This window comes from Octopus bimaculoides, chromosome 2 (genome assembly GCF_046866305.1).
Source record: "Octopus bimaculoides isolate indiv1 chromosome 2, ASM4686630v1, whole genome shotgun sequence".
Taxonomy (NCBI): Eukaryota; Metazoa; Mollusca; class Cephalopoda; order Octopoda; family Octopodidae; genus Octopus; species Octopus bimaculoides.
In genome coordinates this window covers 101,399,951-101,419,357 of record NC_142929.1, presented here as the reverse complement: position 1 = coordinate 101,419,357, position 19,407 = coordinate 101,399,951, and the positions used below count along the sequence as shown (strand labels likewise).

Genomic DNA, 19,407 nt, shown 5'->3' with positions numbered 1-19,407 from the left:
CAGACATAAAACATGAATATTTGTGTGTGTGTGTATACATATATATATATATATATGGGAGAATATACAAAAAATAACAACAGACGAGGACAGGTGGTGTAAATAACAAAAGTATATATTAGTATGACGCTCGGGAATACGGAAAGTCTTTGACGTTTCGAGCTACGCTCTTCAACAGAAAGAATACGGAGACAAGGAGAAAAACACGGAGAAAAAAAATTGAATAGTGTTCAGTCAACGGTCAATCATAATAATAATATATATATATATATATATATGTATATGGAAAGATGTGATTAATAAAGCCTAGATATGTAAATCTCTGTTCTCCTAGTTTATTAATACACACACACACACACACACACACACACACACACACATATACAAATGGAATAGTTATAGTAGTAACACAAATTTCCATAATGTTATTTATTAAGTTATGCAATGGACTCATATTTAAAATAAACCACACTGTTGAAATGCGTGTAATGTTGTTTTGAACCATCTATTCGTTTTTGTTTACCACACACATGCACATACACATACACACACACAAATATGTATGTACATTTATATGTGTGTGTGTGTGTGTGTGTAGCTGCTATTTCTGAACTTCGGTATGTGGTGAAGCAAATGTTTGCTGATCCCTTAATTATGTTTATAAAATGTATATGAACTTTTAAATAAGTTCTCCACCGATAATGGTGTTTACATACTGAAGGGCTTGGTAAAAATGATTAATTGTTGATTTATTAATAAATTAATAAATTGATAAACCTTTACCCTTTTAATTTGTAATATTTATATATATATATATATATATATATATATATTTATTTGATTTTGCAGCAAGCACTATTATCCTTATCTGGGAGTCTAACAGTGTCCCTTACAGTTGCTAATTTAGTGTGTGCTCAGACAGATGAAGATTTCAAAGCAAAACTTTTATGTACAACAATGCTAATGTCTGGTTGTTGTAGCCTTCTGCAAACAGTTATTGGCATTAGGTGAGTTTACTTTTAAATGTTATTTTTTTTTTTTTTTTCTTTTTATAATATATTTTGGAATTTCTAGAGATGTCTGCCCCACTGGCTGTCAAAATGACTTGCTTCTAAACTGCTTATAAATCTCATTAGAAGGGTGAATAGGGAGAGTAACACTGGAAGGATTTGTTACAGATCAGTCATTATTGATTTCAAATTTTGGCATAAGGCCAGCAACTTCAGCCGAGGAGGTAAGTCGATAACATTGACCCCAGAGCTCAACTGGCACTTATTTTATCAATCCCAAAAGGATGAAAGTCAGAGTTGACCCTTTTAAGCCCTAACAGATATGGGTATCAGAATATATGGACAGATGAAATACCACTAAGTATTTTGCCCGGTGTGCTAGCTCACCACCTCATATCACTGTCATTTTTATCAAAATTTTATTGTCTCTATTTGTAAGCTAGAATTGGTTGGACAAGTCTTGGGTACAACAAAGATGGCTATCCATTGGTTTGGATGATGGGATTTCATTTGTTCAACAAGTTGGATTATCTTCTCATTGAATTAGTGTATAAGTAGTTGAACATTCCACGGTTCCGTTTTAAACTGGCACTGTGTTGGTTACAACAAAGTAGGTTCCAGTTGATCTGATCAGTGGAACAGCCTGCTCATGAAATGAACATGCATGTAGCTGAGTATTCTACAGACACATGTACTCTTAACATAGTTCTCAGGGAGATTCATGTTGACACAGAGTGTGACAAGGCTGTCCCTTTGAAATACAGATACTACTCATTTTTACCAGTTGTGTGAATTGGAGTAATGTGAAATAAATTGTCTTGCTCAAGGGCACAATGCATTGCCAGGAATTGAACTTATGACCTTACGATCATGAGCTGAATATCCTAACCATTAAGTCACATGCCTTTGAACCCGTTTACCCTTTATGTGATTCTCAGGCAAAATCTGCATGTCACAGTGTGTGACAAGACTGCACCTCTGAATTTACACCTGTAATCATGCAGGTGTGTCAAGCTGCAGGCATAACTCTAGATTGGAGTTTAACTGTACATTTATCTCTGTTGAAAAAAGAAGGACCTTCTGCTTATGAAATAAATACATTTTTTTCTCATTCTTGTTTACATGGATGAATCTATTGATTTATCTTTAGAAGAAAAATCAATACTTATTTCTCTTATAACCATTTTAATATTCTTTATGCAGATTACCCCTATACCAAGGACCTAGTATAGAATATATGATTCCATTGCTTGCACTTTCAACTCTGCCAGAATGGAAATGTCCAGAATGTAAGTATATCTTTATATAATTCTGAAGCAGCCACATTGGTATGCATTCATTTCAGGTTATTATGAAAGAACATATTGCTTGTTATCAAATTATATCATAAACTGCTTTGTTTAAGTCAAATATATTATAATGCCTCTGAGTTGGATTTTTTTTTTTTACTGCCATGTTTTTGTCTTTCATTTGGATTAAGTCTGTAATTAAACTGCACTTCTTGATGACTATAATCTAATATCTAAGAAACAGCAACAAAGAAAATAACCTATCTAATAACTGATTCATTTTATCGTAGTCGTTGATATAAGATATCACACTTCATTTTCTTTATTAAACAGAAATGGGGAAAAAAGGTTGAAAAGTATCAGGCTGCTGTAATGTTCTTTTTTTAATCATTTTATTGCTTTTGCTAGACTGCACCTTCCTGGTTAATCATGTCTTGTTCACACATCTTTTGACATTGATGTGTATTACAACTGATTTCCCTTTTTATTGCCATTCTCTTTGGGAATATTCAATGGTTTGTTCTAAATGTATTTCTCTAGAACAACCACAGATCTGATACCCATAACTGTTATGGCTTAAATTCAGAGTTACTAACCACCAAGTTGCAATTTCAAGCATCTGATCATTTTGGCATTCTACAGCAGAATTGTCCTGCCTCTCCTGTTTAACCGATATATATTTTATCATCTCAAAAGTGATAAAAATTGATTTGAACTAAAAGAAAAAAAGTAAATTACAATATTGTTATTAGTGAATATCAGTGTAGCTATATCTTTCTTAAGTCAACTACCAACAGCAGTTTATTGGTCTTCTTTAAAGATCATTTCCTTAGTTATATGACAGCATTATAACTATGTGTTTTATGTTGTTGTTGTTGTTGTTTGATCCCAGATCAGTTCTAATCAAGCATGCCTATGATCAAAAGAACATACTATACTATATATCTAGCACTGCTTCATTCCAGTGTATCCTTTTCTTTATGAGAAAAGATTGTGACTTGGAAGAGAGTTGGCTGCTCTTTCTAGCAGATTGAGCAATGACCTAGAAACTCTTTCACTGGCTCATCTATAACTAGTTATATCAAGTTGTGTACATAAGACACTTTTTGTTGGCATCCTACAAGATCATGGCATGTGCTGATAGAGTTCTGGTGCCTGCTGTAACCACAGGTTAACTAATGCCTTGTGAGAAAAATTTGGTAGAAGCCAATCATAATGTGAGCATGTGTATATGTATTATTCCTTTGACATGCATGCACCAATTGTAAGCAAAGAGCTACATTCATACAACCCATGCTATTTGTTTGCAATCCTTCTACAAAAGCATGTCCAGGTTGTTATTTAATAGACAAGGGAAAGTGTTACTTTGCTTGGAAGTAGGCGAGGGTTGGTGACAGGAAGTACATCTGGCCAGAGATCTGCTTCATCAAATATGACTGAAGATATTTGTTGGAATGTTGTAATAAAATGGTCAAATGGAAGAAGCACAAGTTCATGTCTCCTGCATTTATACTTTGTCTCTGAGCAAGATATTTAATTCTAGTTCTTTGTACTTTCTCATTTTACTTCTGTGTGAAGAATAAGAAAAGAAGCTGAGAATATTTCTTGCAATAGAATGACATATTTATTCAAGACCAGGTTCATTTCCCATCCATTTGTTGTTGGCAACTCTGTTGCTTAAGATGTCGAGGGTTCCAGTTGATCCGATCAACGGAACAGCCTGCTTGTGAAATTAATGTGCAAGTGGCTGAGCACTCCACAGACACGTTTACCCTTAATGTAGTTCTCTGGGATAATCAGCGTGACACAGTGATTATCAAAGGCTGACCCTTTGAATTACAGGCACAACAGAAACAAGAAGTAAGAGTGAGAGAAAGTTGTGGTGAAAGAGTACAGCAGGGTTCACCCCCATCCCCTTCCAGAGCCTCCTGGAGCTTTAGGTGTTTTCACTCAATAAACACTCACAACGCCCGATCTGGGAATTGAAACCGCGATCCTATGACAGTGAGTCCGCTGCCCTAACCACTGGGCCATTGCACCTCCACTCCCATCCATTTAGTACTACTGAATCTAGATATAAGTATCAGGTTTATAAGCTCTTGTGCCTCATGGAGACACTTATTAGGTTATTTTCTTTAAGGCTTTTAGTTATGTCCCTTTGTATTTTGGTTTCAAATCCAGCCTCATTGATAAAATAATACCAGTTAGTCATGGTTTGATTCATTCAACTATGCTCTTCTCTTACACTTTGTGATCTTGTGTCAATAAAAGAAATCATGTTGTATTATTTTCTGTATCTCAGTGAGCTTATACTTAATGTATATTCCAAGTTTACTTGGACAACTTTACTGTGTGGGAGCCTTAATATCCCCTAAACTTTTTTTCTGTATCGTCATCATCATCGTCATTTAATGTTTGTTTTCCATGCTAGCATAGGTTGGATGGTTTGACTGGAGCTAGTAAGGCCAGGGGTTGCACCAAATTCCATTGTCTGCTCTGGCATGGTTTCTTTGGCTGGATGTCCTTCCTAACACCAACCACTTTACAGTGTGTACTGGGTGCTTCTAACATGTCACCAGCATTAGTATATAAATTCTATCCACTTTTTGTCTCTTGCATTGGTGTTATCCTGCCAGATCAAACCATCACACCATGTGCTGATGAGACTCTGTTTGAACCACACACTTTCAAACCCAGTGTACTCCAAAGTTCGGTTTTGTCCCACATATTCTTCCTTCTATATGTACATCTTGTATGTCCTGGCCTTTTCAGTACTTACTTCTATGCAGATGATACCAACCTTCATTGTTATTTAATTCTCTCCACCCATTATGACACCCACATGAAAACTTGGCACCTCACACTAAACCTGTACTAACTCTATGAACCAAGATCAAAAAGCAAAAAGAACCATCCTGCAATGTAATCATGCCAATCTTGTCTCCTTCATCATCACACAGACTCAATTATGACACATGCCAAGAAAACATTATTATGCTCCAAACCCTAAACATAAACAACACACAATTACAATCCTCAGGCTTACTATAAATACCAGGCCTCATCATCTCCTGGTATAGTGAATGTACATACTCAACATCGCATAAACAACATTTTAAAAATTGGTTTTCCCTCTTCAGAGCTAGAAAATACTTCATCGCCAAACAACTATTGACCATCTCCTTACTAATTTGTCTTTTGTCCTCTTGTCACTAATATTGTGATCCCATCTTGGATTCCACACTAACCAATATTTCCAGTCCTTCTTCCCCTGAATATTACTTCTGTAGAGACCCTTCCCTGCATGTGTTTTTCCAACAGTCATCAGCTTGCAGCTGTTGAAAAGGAATACTAACTAGTTGATCTCACTGATTTCTAGCCCTTTTTCCTCACCAATTTAATAAAGAAAAACAAAAAAAAAACATGTGGTAGCCATAAAGTAAGCCAGAAAAACTCCAAATTCTTTAATTTTTTTATATCATATTGATCAATAAAAGAAATTGAAGTATTTAAAATTTCAACCTGGACATGAAGCATATTCATCATTATAGTGTGTATACAACCAGTTGGCTCATTCTGCCTTTAGAGGACAGAGCAATGATATTGACATGCAGATGGAAGTTAACTTGATGCCTACAATCACTTATGATATTGATAAATTTTTAACTGTCATATAATAATGATGGTGTGTCAAATCCTTTGTCTGTGTGATGACAAAGTAAATATGTATTTTATAACTCCAAGATTAGCATATATTATTTATCTATGTATATATATGTATAATATATATATCTATATATTATTTATCTATGTATTCATATAGACGTTTGTGAGCAATAGTGTTGTTGTTTACAAGTTTTCATTTGGACAGTTACTGGTCATTGCATTTCCAGTAGCAAAATTGACAAGAAAGTCTCTCTTAGCTAACACAGAACAAATGTAGCAAGCATTGGTTTTTCAATTTCCTTGCTAATGTTGACATTCTTTGCCAATGTAGATAGGCAAAAGACACATGTGTACATCTGTGTATGTGTGTGTATATGATATGATATGATATATATATATATATATATATATATATATATATATATATATATATATATATATATATATATATACTGGAGTAAGCACATAAATGTGAAACAAGGTGGAAAAAAGAGTACTCAAATACCACAGGTAGAGTAATATGCTTTATTTAAAAGCAGCAAAAATATAACAAAAGCTGTTACTCAGAGATTCACGTTCCCGTTCGTTGGACAGTTTTGTTAAACAAACTTTCAGTAACCAACACTTCTTTATACAGCTATCTTCATTCATACGCATCACATGCCCAGACCAACATATACTGCATTTGATTCCTCTTGTGCCCAACTTTTCTCTCAACACATTTGTGCTTTGTCGTTCATGCACATTGACGCTGCACATCCAGCGGAGCATACTGCCTTCATTTCTCTCTAGTCTACATATGTCCTCTGCATTTAGAGCCCAAGTTTCACTACTATGGAGTATAGCTGTTTGTACATAAGCATCATACAATCTACCTTTCACTCTGAGAGAGTGTCCTTTTGTTGCCAACAGAGGTAGTAGCTCTCTGAACTTTCTCCATCCTATTCTTATTCTAGAAACAATATTTTCAGAGCATCCACTCCCATTGCTAATTTGGTCATCTAAGTAACAGAAACCATCTACTACCTCGAGAGAGCCTGCTGGACATTTGAGAGAGTCTAAGTCCCATGTACTCTTAGTGCTTATTGTTCCTGCACATCTGCCACACACAAAGGTGACCTCATTTGTTAATCTACTTACATAGCTTACATATGGTGAAGATTGAGCAGAACCATTTACCTGATGGAATTAGAGTCTTATCTGCTTTCTTGCTAACAAAAACTTTGGTCTTAGCTTGTTTAGCTTTAAGGCCCTTTGATTCCAGGTTTTGCTTTCATACCTGGAATTTCTTCTGCAATTCTGCTACATATTCTGCAACAAGAGCGAAGTCATCAGTGTATAGTAATTCCCATGAGCATCCAGTTTTGAATTCCTCTGTTATAGCCTGGAAGACTATGATGAATAAGAGCGGACTAAGAACTGAGCCCTGGTGAACCCCTACCTGTACACTAAATTCATCACTGTATTCATGGCTGACTCTCACCTTACTGACATCCCCTCTGTACATGGCTTGTACAGCTGTAATAAGCCACTCTTCTACTCCTAACTTCCTTAGAGACCACCATATAACAGAGTGTGAGACTCTGTCAAAAGCTTTCTCCAGGTTGACAAAAACCAAGTACAGTGGTTTACTCTTGGTCAAATACTTTTCCTGCAACTGTCTCACTAGGAAGATGGCATCTATGGTACTCTTCCCAGGCACAAAATCAAACTGCATCTCATCTAGTTTGATTCTATTTCTAATCAGTTGAGCTATAACTCTCTCTCTGTAACTTTCATGACCTGGTTCAGCACTTTGATACTTCTAGTTGTTTCTATCTAAAGCATCACCTTTGCCCTTGTAGCAGCTAACTATAACACTACTGCACCAGCCAGTGGGGAGGGTGCCTTCCTGAATGACCTGATTAACAATGCAAGTGACTAGGCTGTATCCCACACCACTGGGGATTCTTATCATCTTAGCAGTGACACCCGATGGTCCAGGGGCTTTCCCTGTCTTCATATCTTTAATTGTTTTATCTCTTATACTGTTATTAACTCTGATGGCTGGTCCTTTGGTTCAATATTTGAAAGACTCTCCTCCCATTCATTTTCCACATTTAGTAACCTTTCATAATGACACTTCCATGCCTCTTTCTTCTTTGAGACACTAAGTGCAAGCATACCATTATCCATTTGCACACATTTCCCATCCACCACATCTTGGAACACTTCATGCCTCTCATCCTCGCGCTGTAAAACACTGGCAAACTTCTTCCCTTCTGCTATTCCTTTTTGCTATGTAAACCTGTTGCCTATCTTGCCTCCTGGCTCCCTGATATAATTCTCTGCTTCCACCTTTTTTCCAGCCTTTCCAAGCCTGTCTCTTTGCTTTTATGGCACTGTCTACCTCCTTGTTCCACTACCATGTCACCCTTGGCCTCGGGACTTTGCACCAGCCACAGATTTGCTTCGCAGTCCTCAGTAGATTGTTCTGCAGAAACTTCCAATTGTCCTCTAAGCTATATGTCCCTGTCTACTCCTCTCTTTCGTCAGAGGCTTCCACTAGAATATCTCTAAATTTCTGATGGTTTGCTGGGTTTTTTTGCTTCCATAATCTTCTTTTCCAGTGTGGTTTATTTCCTTGAGCCTTTCTAGACCTAATTCTGAAGTCACTAACTAGTAGCCTATGTTGGGGTGACTTTGCATTTGTGAGCATCTGTCTATCTCATTGCCTGGTGAGGAGGTAATCAATCTGGCTTATTTGCCCACCAGACTGATAAGTGATTAGGTGACTGGCTGGTTTTCTGAAGTTAGTGTTGCAGATCATGAGATCATATGCATCACAGAACTCAAGTAGCTTTGTTCCCTCCTCATTTCTAGGGCTAAAGCTATAATCACCATGCACCCCATGGAATCCATGGGACTGCTACTCAACATGTCCATTAAAGTCGCCAGCCACAATAACAAAGTCTCTGTCACTTGTCATTGAGGTAGTCTGCAGGAGGAACTCATAGGAATTGGTCCTTCTGGTCATCAGCCAGCCCAGTCTGAGGAGCATAGGTGGAAATAAATGTAACTGTTAATTTATCTATGACAAGTCTTAGCTTCATAATTCTATCGCATACCCTGTCTATCTCAATTACCTTATCTACCCACTTATCTGCTAAGAGTATGCCCACACCACCTACTCCATCACTGCTGCCCACACCACCCACTCCATCACTGCTGCCAGACAAATTTGAACCTCTGTTTCTTTATCTCTTGGTATTAAAGCTGCCAGTGTCACTAATAAATATTTTTTACAAGTCCATTGGCTGATCACGACACCAGCGTCTGTTCTGGCACTGTTTTTTTATATGTTTCTGGCAGAGATGAATCACTGTTATCTCTAGTGGCTGAGTGTCCATCATTGACAAGGTCAAGGAAGACCAAAATCATGTGATTTGGTGGTCTTGGTGATCTGGAGGTGGTGGGGATTTATCTCCCCACTACCAATATACACAAAAGTGTGTTTTGCACTAAAAACCAATCTGTGGGTCTCTCTCATGGTAACTTCCACAGTATAATTTGTTCTAATAGAGCATCCACGTTAAAGCGGTGATAAATATTTACTTCTTAAATATTAATACTGCCTGTGTTGCTAATATATATAGATATGACTGTATAGTTATGAAGTTTGCTTTGGGATTGTGTGATTGAGGGTTCAATTCCCACTGCATGGACAATATCAGCTAAAGTCTTTTACAGTAGTCCAGGGTTGACTAGTGCGTTGTAAGTGAAATTCGGTAGATAGAAACTAGAAGTCTATTGTGTGTGTGTCAGTGTGTGAGTATGTATTCCTTTTGTTTTGATGTGGCTGAATGTAAACTCAGCTCGCAAAAATAAGTCGTACACTGAGACTTTCAGGGAACTATGTTAAAGGTGCATTTGTCTGTGGAGTTCTCAGCCACTTGCACATTAATTTCATGAGCTGGCTGTTCTGTTGATTGGATCAAGTGGGACCCTTGTCATTGAAACCGACAGAGAGCGGTAAATAAAGAATCACTGTTCATACTAAGAGTGTTGTTTGTTTGCAATACTCTGGGAAAGCATGTCTGGGCTGTTTGTTGTTTGATACACTACAGGAAATATTACTTCATTTGGAAACAGGTGGGAGTTGGCAACAGGAATAGCATGTGGGTGTTGAAAAATTTGGTTCAACAAAGTTATCCTCTGACTTATACAAGCATGGCAAATTGGACATTAAGCAATGATGATAATGATAATTATATACATGTATGTATGGATGATTGTATGTGTGAGTGTGTGTGTGTGTGCGTGTGTGTGTGTGTGTGTGTACATATATATGTGTGTGTGATAGATTCTTTTGTCATGAACAACAAATGAGGATTCAGTAAAATAAAGCAGTAATCATGTTCTGTGGACACGAACATGTCTCTTGAGGCCTGCTGGTGCCTTGCAAACCTTTTGGTAAATGGAACAGCAAGGACAGCTTTACTTCGTGATACAAAACCAGAATGACAGGCAAGGTTTCTGTTTAGAGGAGCAGCATTTTGTCAGTATGCCTTCATATATATATATATGTGTGTGTGTGTGTGTGTGTGTGTGTGTGTGTGTGTGTGTGTGTGTGTATATATATAATGTACACGTACACACATACAAAGAACTTCCACACAGTTTTTGAGGTTATGATAGAATGTACTTACCCAAGGAGCTTGGAAGCATGTGGTTATGAAGCGAACTTCTTAACTACAAAGCCATACTTGTGTCCTCAGTGGGATAGTAATAATGATAGATCTCTTTATGTGCATTTGACATTGCAGGTGAAAAGAAATCAACTTCATTACATGGCAGCCATAAAAATAAGCCGTAAATTCCTTTAAACACTTTTTAAGTTTATAAAGATTACTGAAAAAGAAATGAAATATTTTAAATCTTGATCGTCTCTAGAAAACAGCTGAGGGAGGCACTTTTAATGACTACTTCAATGAAATGACTGAAATAGCTTGTTAATTTCTTTAAGACCTCCCACCTGTTTGTGACAGTTATTGTTGACCTTGGCATATGTCATATATTGAAATCCTTCAAATACAATTAATGAATCTTTTCAAATTCACAGCTGCTAGAAAGACTTTAAATCAGTGGTTCTCAACATATAAGATTTTGTTGTTAAAATTTATGTGCAGTAACTTGGTTACAGTTCTTTCTACAATACATGCAATATTTAAAAAATTTTTTTCATACAAACTTTCACATTGCTTGCTTCGTTGCTGACACTATTATACCACATGAAATGACTAGCGAAGCTAAGGAATTTAACCGCTCATCATTCATTCATCTAACTCATATTACTAACATGGTGTACTTTGATTTAAAGTAACTTTTGAAATTTGTAATTATTTAATTCTTCAAATAACTTTCAAAACTTGTAATTCTTTAAATCTTTGCAATATTCTCTCTCTTTGTTTCATAACCCATGTGTTCCCATATTTTGCTATGATTTCCTCAGTGATCTCTCCCTCTCTCTCTAAAATTCATAAATGTCCTTGCTTTGTTTTATAACTTGTGTCTTTCTCATTCTTGTTATGTTTTCCTCCAGTGATAAAGTCTTTCAAGTCTCTTTCTGTCTGTCTACCTGCTTCACTAGTGTCTTCTTACTGCTGTTGCTATTTCCTGAGGCAAAGCTTGTCTATAATGCGCCCATCCATTCCCGCCCCTGCCACCTATACCCGCCCCCACCACTTATACAAAAAGGGCTCTGCCTTGCTTCTGTACCAGAAGACTCTGCCTTGCTTCTGTACCAGAAGACTCTGCCTTGCTTCTGTACCAGAAGACTCTGCCTTGCTTCTGTACCAGAAGACTCTGCCTTGCTTCTGTACCAGAAGACTCTGCCTTGCTTCTGTACCAGAAGACTCTGCCTTACTTCTGTACCAGAAGACTCTTCCTTGCTTCTGTACCAGAAGACTCTGCCTTGCTTCTGTACCAGAAGACTCTGCCCCCCCCCCCACCAATCATCCACACTACTGCATGTACCAAAAGATGTGTTACTTTGTAAATTGACAAACCACCTACTTCTTTCTCTCTATATGTAATGGACTACCCAATAACAGCTCATTTACTTAATTTAAACATTAACCTATTTATGTTTGCTTGCATTACACTCACCCCCAATAGGGGCAACAATTTTAACATGTTTGAATGATGGTAAGTTAAAGTGAGAACAACTGATGTGACATGTCAGTTATCAAACGATCATTGAAACCTTCTTTTCAGGTGCTAAATTCCATCTCTCCTTTCCATGTTCCCTCTCATGTCCCTTTCCCAGTTTTCAGAGTTGGCACTGTCAGTGTAGGCACATTGAAAGGTAGGTCTAGCAAGATTGTTGAGATGATTGAATGGAGGCGTGTTGATGTATGTTGCATCCAAGAGGTAAGGTGGAGAGGAGCTTCAGCCATGTTCCTCAGAGGCAAGACACATCGGTATAAAACCTGGAAAAGTAACAGCAATGGGGGAGGTGGTGTGGGTATACTTCTTGCAGAGAAATGGGTGGATAAAGTCATAGAGGTAGTCAAAGTGTGCAACAGAGTACTTAAGCTCAGGTTAGTATAGCAACAGTTATCTCTGCCTATGCCACACAAGTGGACCAGTTTTATGATATTCTTCTGCAGGCTACCTCAAAGGTGAGTGACAATGATCTCATCTTCATGGCTGGGGATTTCAATGGGCATGTCAGACGGGGGCTGTGGAATTAGATCCTGAAATGAAAAGGGAACAAGGCTACTGGAGTTCTGTGATGCAAATAACCTATTGACCTACACCACCAACTTCTGGAAGCCAGCCAGCCACCTGATAACCTACCAATCAGATGATTATGCTAGCCAGATCGATTACATTCTCGCTAGAAAGTTGGATGCATGGTTGCTCTTAAAAACAAAGACCCTTCCTGATGAAGAATGTACCCCCCCAGCATAGACTAGACATTAGTGACTTTAGAATCCAGACCAGAATGATACCAAGAAGCAGACCAATCTAGAAAGGATAGATTTGGAAGCTTACGGACCCTTCATATGGTCAGAGATTTAGGGATATTCTACCTGAGAAATTTGATGTTAGGGAGGAGGAACTACAGACTTGTGACATAGAGGGCAACTGGGAATTCCTGTGGGATAGCTTGCTGAGTGCCACAGCAAGGATCGATCCTCAGCCCCCTCTTGTTCATCATAGTCCTCCAAGCAGTAACAGAGGAATTTAAGACAGGCTGTCCCTGGGGGCTCCTCTATGTTGATGACCTTGTTCTTATAGCTGAATTACTACCAGAACTGGAGAAGAAGTTTCAGATATGGAAGCAAGATCTAGAATCAAATGGCCTTAGTGTTAACTTTGCAAAAACCAAAGTCTTAGTAAGTAGGAAGGCAGACAAATCACAAATCCCTTCAGATACATGGCTCTGTGGGAAAGCGTAGGTAAAAACTCCATAAGAAACTCCAGTGGGGTAAGCTAGAGGTAGTAGATAGCTTCTGTTATCTAGGTAACCAAGTGAGAAGTGGATGCTGAGAGTGTAGCTGTGAGAATAAGATTAGGCTGGGCAAATTTCAGAGAGCTCTTAACTCTGCTGGCGACAAAGGGCCTCTCCCTCAGAGTGAAAAGCAGATTGTATGATGACTGTGTGCAAACAGCTATGCTACACAGCAGTGAAACATGGACTCTGACAGCGGAAGACATGCAGAGGCTTGAAAGAAATGAAGCCTATATTCTTCTCTGGATGTGCGGTGTCAGTGTGCATGTTTGTTACAGTGTAAGCATCTTGAGAGAAAAGTTAGGCATAAGAGGCATCAGGTGTGGTATGCAAGAGAGACAACTGCACTGGTATGGTCATGTGATGCATATGGACAAGGACAACTGTGTAAGAAAGTGCTGATCTCTAACTGTGGATGGAACCCGTGGTAGAGGTTGACCCAGGAAGGCATGGGACAAGGTGGTGAAGCATGATCTTTGAACTTTGGGCCTCACAGAGGCAATGACTAATGACCAAGACCTTTGGCGATATGCTGTGTTTGAGGAGACCCATCAAGCCAAGTGAAATTGTAGTTGTGGCTGATGCTGGTGTCATGTAAGTGGCACCTGTGCTGGTGGCAGGTAAAAAGCACCTTTTGAGTGTTGGGCCTCATAGAGGCAAAGTGACCGATGCCAGTGGCACATGAAAAGCTCCTTTTGAGTATTGAATCTCACAGAAGCAGTGACAGACCTTTGGCATTATGTTGTGCTTGAAAAGAAGACTCATCAATCCAAGTAAAATTGCAGTCGTGGCAGATACCTATGTTATGCAAATGGCACCCATGCCAGGGGCATGTAAAAGTACCCATTACACTCTCAGAGTGGTTGGTGTTAGGAAGGGCATCCAGCCATAGAAGCCATGCCAAATCAGACTGAAGTCTGGTGCAGCCTTCCAGCTTGCCAGCCCTGTTCAAACTGTTCAACCCATGCCAGCATGGACAACGGACATTAAATAATGAGGATGATGATGAATTCCTGATAATAATTATAGAAGTGTAATAGGATTTTTAAAACATTGAATATCTATGAGGATCCAGTAGAGTAAAATAGGAGTCAGAGGGGTCCATGGGGAAAAATTCATTGAGAACCACTGCTTTGATTGAACAAGCTACCAGGGGACTTCTATATATACATACATACATACATACATACATACACACATATATATATATGTATATATATATTTATATATATACATATATAGATATATGTATAATTGTAAATTTTCTTTAGATGATGATGGGGGCATTCCTTGGAAGTGAATCATTGTAAGATTCAAACGTACTATTTGAATGAACTCAAGAAATGATCGTAGGAATACTTCATTTCCTTTAAATATGGTACCAAAAACTCTTTTTAAACATCTATTACTCCCTCCATTCCATAATTTATTTTGAATTTTTAAAAAGAAATGTCTTTCTATATTTCATTATTCTTATCTATATTTTTATCTATACACTATTATATTTATATGTCTATATATTTATTTGTCCTTGCATATTTTTAACATTCATATATATTTTTATATTTCTATATCTTTATATTCTGAATGTATTAATATATATTTCAGACGATTCTATCATATTAAATCCGTATATGTATACGCCAATCGTAGTCTGCCTGAGTTGAACTTCTTCTCTGTATCTCTTGTACTTGTAGAGATATATGCATATATATTTATATGTACAGATAAATAGATATATGTGTGTATATATATATAGATGTATATATATAAATATATAAAGGATAAAGAGAGCAATGGTAAGGTTGGAAATATAATTTTATGGATAGAGTCTTACAGCTGTTTCTGGGAAGATCCAGTACTTCCCTTCATTGGAGACAGAAAGGGTAAAGGAATCGATTATTATATTCATAAGCGGAGAGTTTTAGTATGAAGTGATAGTGAGTGTGATGTGCTGAAAAAAGAAAGAAAGAGAGAATAGTATTTGGAGTGTAGTTTCATTCCATTAGTAAGTATCCGTGTAAAGTAATCCTTGTGGGAATAATCCGGGAATAGTTGCTGCAGCAAAGGCTGAGATAGCGGAGGTGAATATATGCCATATTGTGTCCGAGGTATTTTGCTTGTGTTCATTTGAATGGTGCACTTACTCGATATTACCTGTATCCTTTTGGGTTTGGTTAAATCCAATACCCTCCTCAAACTTGTATAGATGTATATATATATATATATATATATCATCATCATCATCATCATCATCATCAAACGTCCACTTTCCATGGTAGAATGGGTTGGACGATTTGACTGAGGACTGGTAAACCAGATGGCTAACCCAGGCTCCAATCTGATACAGCTGGATGCCCTTCCTAACGCTAACCACTCCGAGAGTGTAGTGGGTGTTTTTACGTGCCACCGGTACGAAGGCCAGTCAAGCGGTACTGGCAACGGACATGCTCAGAATGGTATATTTTACATGCCACCTGCACAGGAGCCAGTCCAGCGGCACTGGCAGTGACCTCGCTCGGATGTCTTTTCATGTGCCACTGGCACGAGTGCCAGGAAGGCGATGCTCGTAATGATCACGCCTTATATAAAAGCACCCTGGTGTCATGCAAGTGGCACATAAAAGCACCCAATGGACTCTCGGAGTCGTTGGCATTAGGAAGGGCATCCAACCATAGAAAACCATGCCAAATTGAACTGGTGAATACTTCTAGCATGCCAGCCTGGTAAAACTGTCCAACCCATGCCAGCATGGACAACAGATGATAAATGATGATGATGATGAATAAGCAGTCGCAAAAAGATATTTAAAATATTATAATAGTTGAGATTTTTGTCCTATTCTTTTTTTTTTATGTTTTTCTTTTCAACTATAATAAACAATTTTAATATACATTTGATGAATTATTTATGTCATGCTGTCAGGCTTTATCTAAATTAGTGGACATGAAAATTTAATTATATTTGTAGTCATCATCATCATCCTCATCAGTTAACTTCCACTTTTCTATGCTTGTATGGATGAGACAGAATTTTTGTTGCAGCAGATTTTCTACAGCCAGATGCCCTTCCTGTTGCTAACCCTAACCCCTTTCTAGGCAGGGTAGTATTTTCCTATGGCTAGACATGTTTTTTGCAGAAGGCTGGAAATGAACAACTTTGCTTATATACTGTTGATGATTTTATTCTTTTACTTGTTTCAGTCATTTGACTGCGGTCATGCTGGAGCACTGCCTTTAGTCGAACGAATCAATCTCAGGACTTATTCTTTGTAAGCTTAGTACTTATTCTATCAGTCTCTTTTGCTGAACTGCTGATTATGGGGACGTAAATACACCAACATCCGTTCTCAAGTGATGGTGGAGTGACAAACACAGACACGCAAATAAATATACATATATATATATACATGACAGGCTTCTTACAGTTTCCATCCACAAAATCCACTCACAAGGCTTTGGTCAGCCCAAGGCTATAGTAGAAGACACTTGCCCAAGGTGTCATGCAGTGGGACTGAACCTGGAACCGTGTATTTGGGAAGCAAGTTTCTTACCACACAGCCACACTTGCTTGTTTACAACCAGTACATGATATCAAAACAAAGGTGTATATCCACCCCCAACAAATATATTTGGTAATGATGATAATCTCTTTAACATATTTCTACCTCTTCCCTTTTTCTCTCCATCACATTCAGTTAGATTTTGATTCATTTGCCTATAAACACATCATTATCATCATCATCATCATCGTTTAACGTCCGCTTTCCATGCTAGCATGGGTTGGACGATTTGACTGAGGACTGGTGAAACCAGATGGCAACACCAGGCTCCAATCTAATTTGGCAGAGTTTCTACAGCTGGATGCCCTTCCTAATGCCAACCACTCCGAGAGTGTAGTGGGTGCTTTTACGTGTCACGTGCACGAGGGCCAGTCAGGCGGTACTGGCAACGGCCACGCTCAAAATGGTGTCTTTTATGTGCCACCCGCACAAGAGCCAGTCTAGGGGCACTGGTCCATATATATATATGTGTGTGTGTGTGTAAATTATATTCTAATTATCATCAACTGTTTACAGATAGAAACTGTTAGTTTGAAGATAACTCAAAGAGAATAATTCAATGACATGTGTGAGTGTTTGTTTTTAATGATTAGAAATAGTTTGAGAAGTAATCACACTGTCGAACCACCAATATTTTATCAATAAATTTTAAAAATATTATATGTTGATCAATATCGAAGCACTGAAGTTTTAAAGTACAATTCTGTTGGTTTTCTTTTTTCATTGGATCAGCAAAAGAAAAAATATATATAATTGCTTTTGCCATTACACTTTCTCCTTCTTTATATATATTGCACATGTAGCAACCATAGTTCTAAAGTGCATGTCTGTTTGTGTGATGGAGAGAGAGAGAGAGAGAGAGAGAGAGGGGGGTACCTTTCAGTTGTGTTTGACTATGCATCTCAGAGTTATATGACCTTTGCATATGTGATTCCTTAGCATATTTATTAAAACCACGTTATCAGGCGGTGGAAGATGTTGATGTTGGTGTGTCCTAGGTCTTGAGATTTTATTACACCTACTTAGTACAGATTCCAGCACGTATTTAATAATATCATACTAAGGTATACAACAACAAAAAAATACAATAAAAGTATTTTCATTTTGTGGAAATAATTACATTTTGTCCATTTCTCATAAATTGCTTTGTCAATGTTATATTTCAATGAATCACACAACACTATTTTTCTTTCTTTATATAATAGCATATTTAATTTGTGAATTTGTGACAGTTACTTGTTTAAAATTTTCTTAATCAGATGTATATAGTCATTGCTGGGGGATTATCTATACTGACTTTGTGAAGGGTGGGATTATCCATCTTCTAAGAAGGATATACTGAATTAGACTCGTGTTGCATTCTCCAGGTGGTTTCACCTCAGCACTGCAACATAATACAATATTTATTGATTATATTGTCACAGCACCGAGCTCTGTCTTCTGTAGTATTTAATTATGTTTAGATTGACAAGAATACAGATGACCGTGGTACTGTCAAAAGAACAAAAATGGTTGAGTTGGGAAACAGCTTGTACTTACAGTATGAAATCAAGATTTCACATAACTTCTAAAATTATAGGAATGCTAGCGTTTTTATTATTTCATCATATTCTTCGATAAATATTTATGCCTCTTTAGAAGTTTTTTTTTTTTGAAGGCTATATTTTAGTTTCGTTTATTCTGATTAGGTGGATTAAGGTTTAAGTTGAGATCTATAGTTTTCTATCTTGTTTTGCAATGACTACAGATTAAATGTGTACAAAGACATCATTTTCTGGCTGGTTTTGGTTGCTTTGAAAATATTAATGCTAGTATATATACAAAAACTACAATTTAGGCTGAAGGCAAACATTGGGGAAGTGACTGATTTCTTTTCTCAAGCCCAACAGTTTGTGTTTTCAACAAGCTTTTCATCAGGATTTGACCAATTTTCTTTGTATTATTCCCTGTATATCAGAACAGAAGTACATGGATGCTTTATAATATCTCTACAAATTTATCATTGTTTTGCATTTAAATCACTTGGTGATAAACTTTGCCATTCACCTCTTTCTAGGTTAATAACATAAGTAATGTTAGTCAAGTAAGGTATATTTGTGGGCCACAAGGAGGGGAGATATTTAGGACAGCAACCTTCTTTGATGGTCATCCTTAGTTTCTTTAATAAAATAAGTCCACTTGTTTTTCCACTTTATTTCACAAAATGTCTGTTGGAGATAATATGAGATCAGATATTGACATGATTTCTCGAAACTATTGTGAAGCTAAGAAATATTTAAACATAGACTCACTATGTATTTCTTTGTACACTAGCAATATTGATAATTTAAGCTTTTTTTTCTAAACAGCTATTGCTTCACTGCCAGTCTCCATTTTATCCTC

General features: G+C 37.4%; 1 protein-coding gene across 6 annotated transcripts in view; it reads left to right on the top strand.

Annotated features, from left to right (window-relative positions):
* The window catches only part of LOC106868825 (solute carrier family 23 member 1), a 182,947-nt gene that overhangs the window by 136,653 nt on the left and 26,887 nt on the right, over positions 1 to 19,407 (top strand). For all 6 annotated transcript variants that reach the window (XM_089347311.1, XM_089347310.1, XM_089347314.1 and 3 more), the window contains 2 exons: positions 850 to 1,007; positions 2,214 to 2,299. In XM_089347311.1, coding sequence (XP_089203437.1) covers positions 850 to 1,007; positions 2,214 to 2,299 — 244 coding nt within the window. The remainder of the gene's footprint in view (positions 1 to 849; positions 1,008 to 2,213; positions 2,300 to 19,407) is intronic.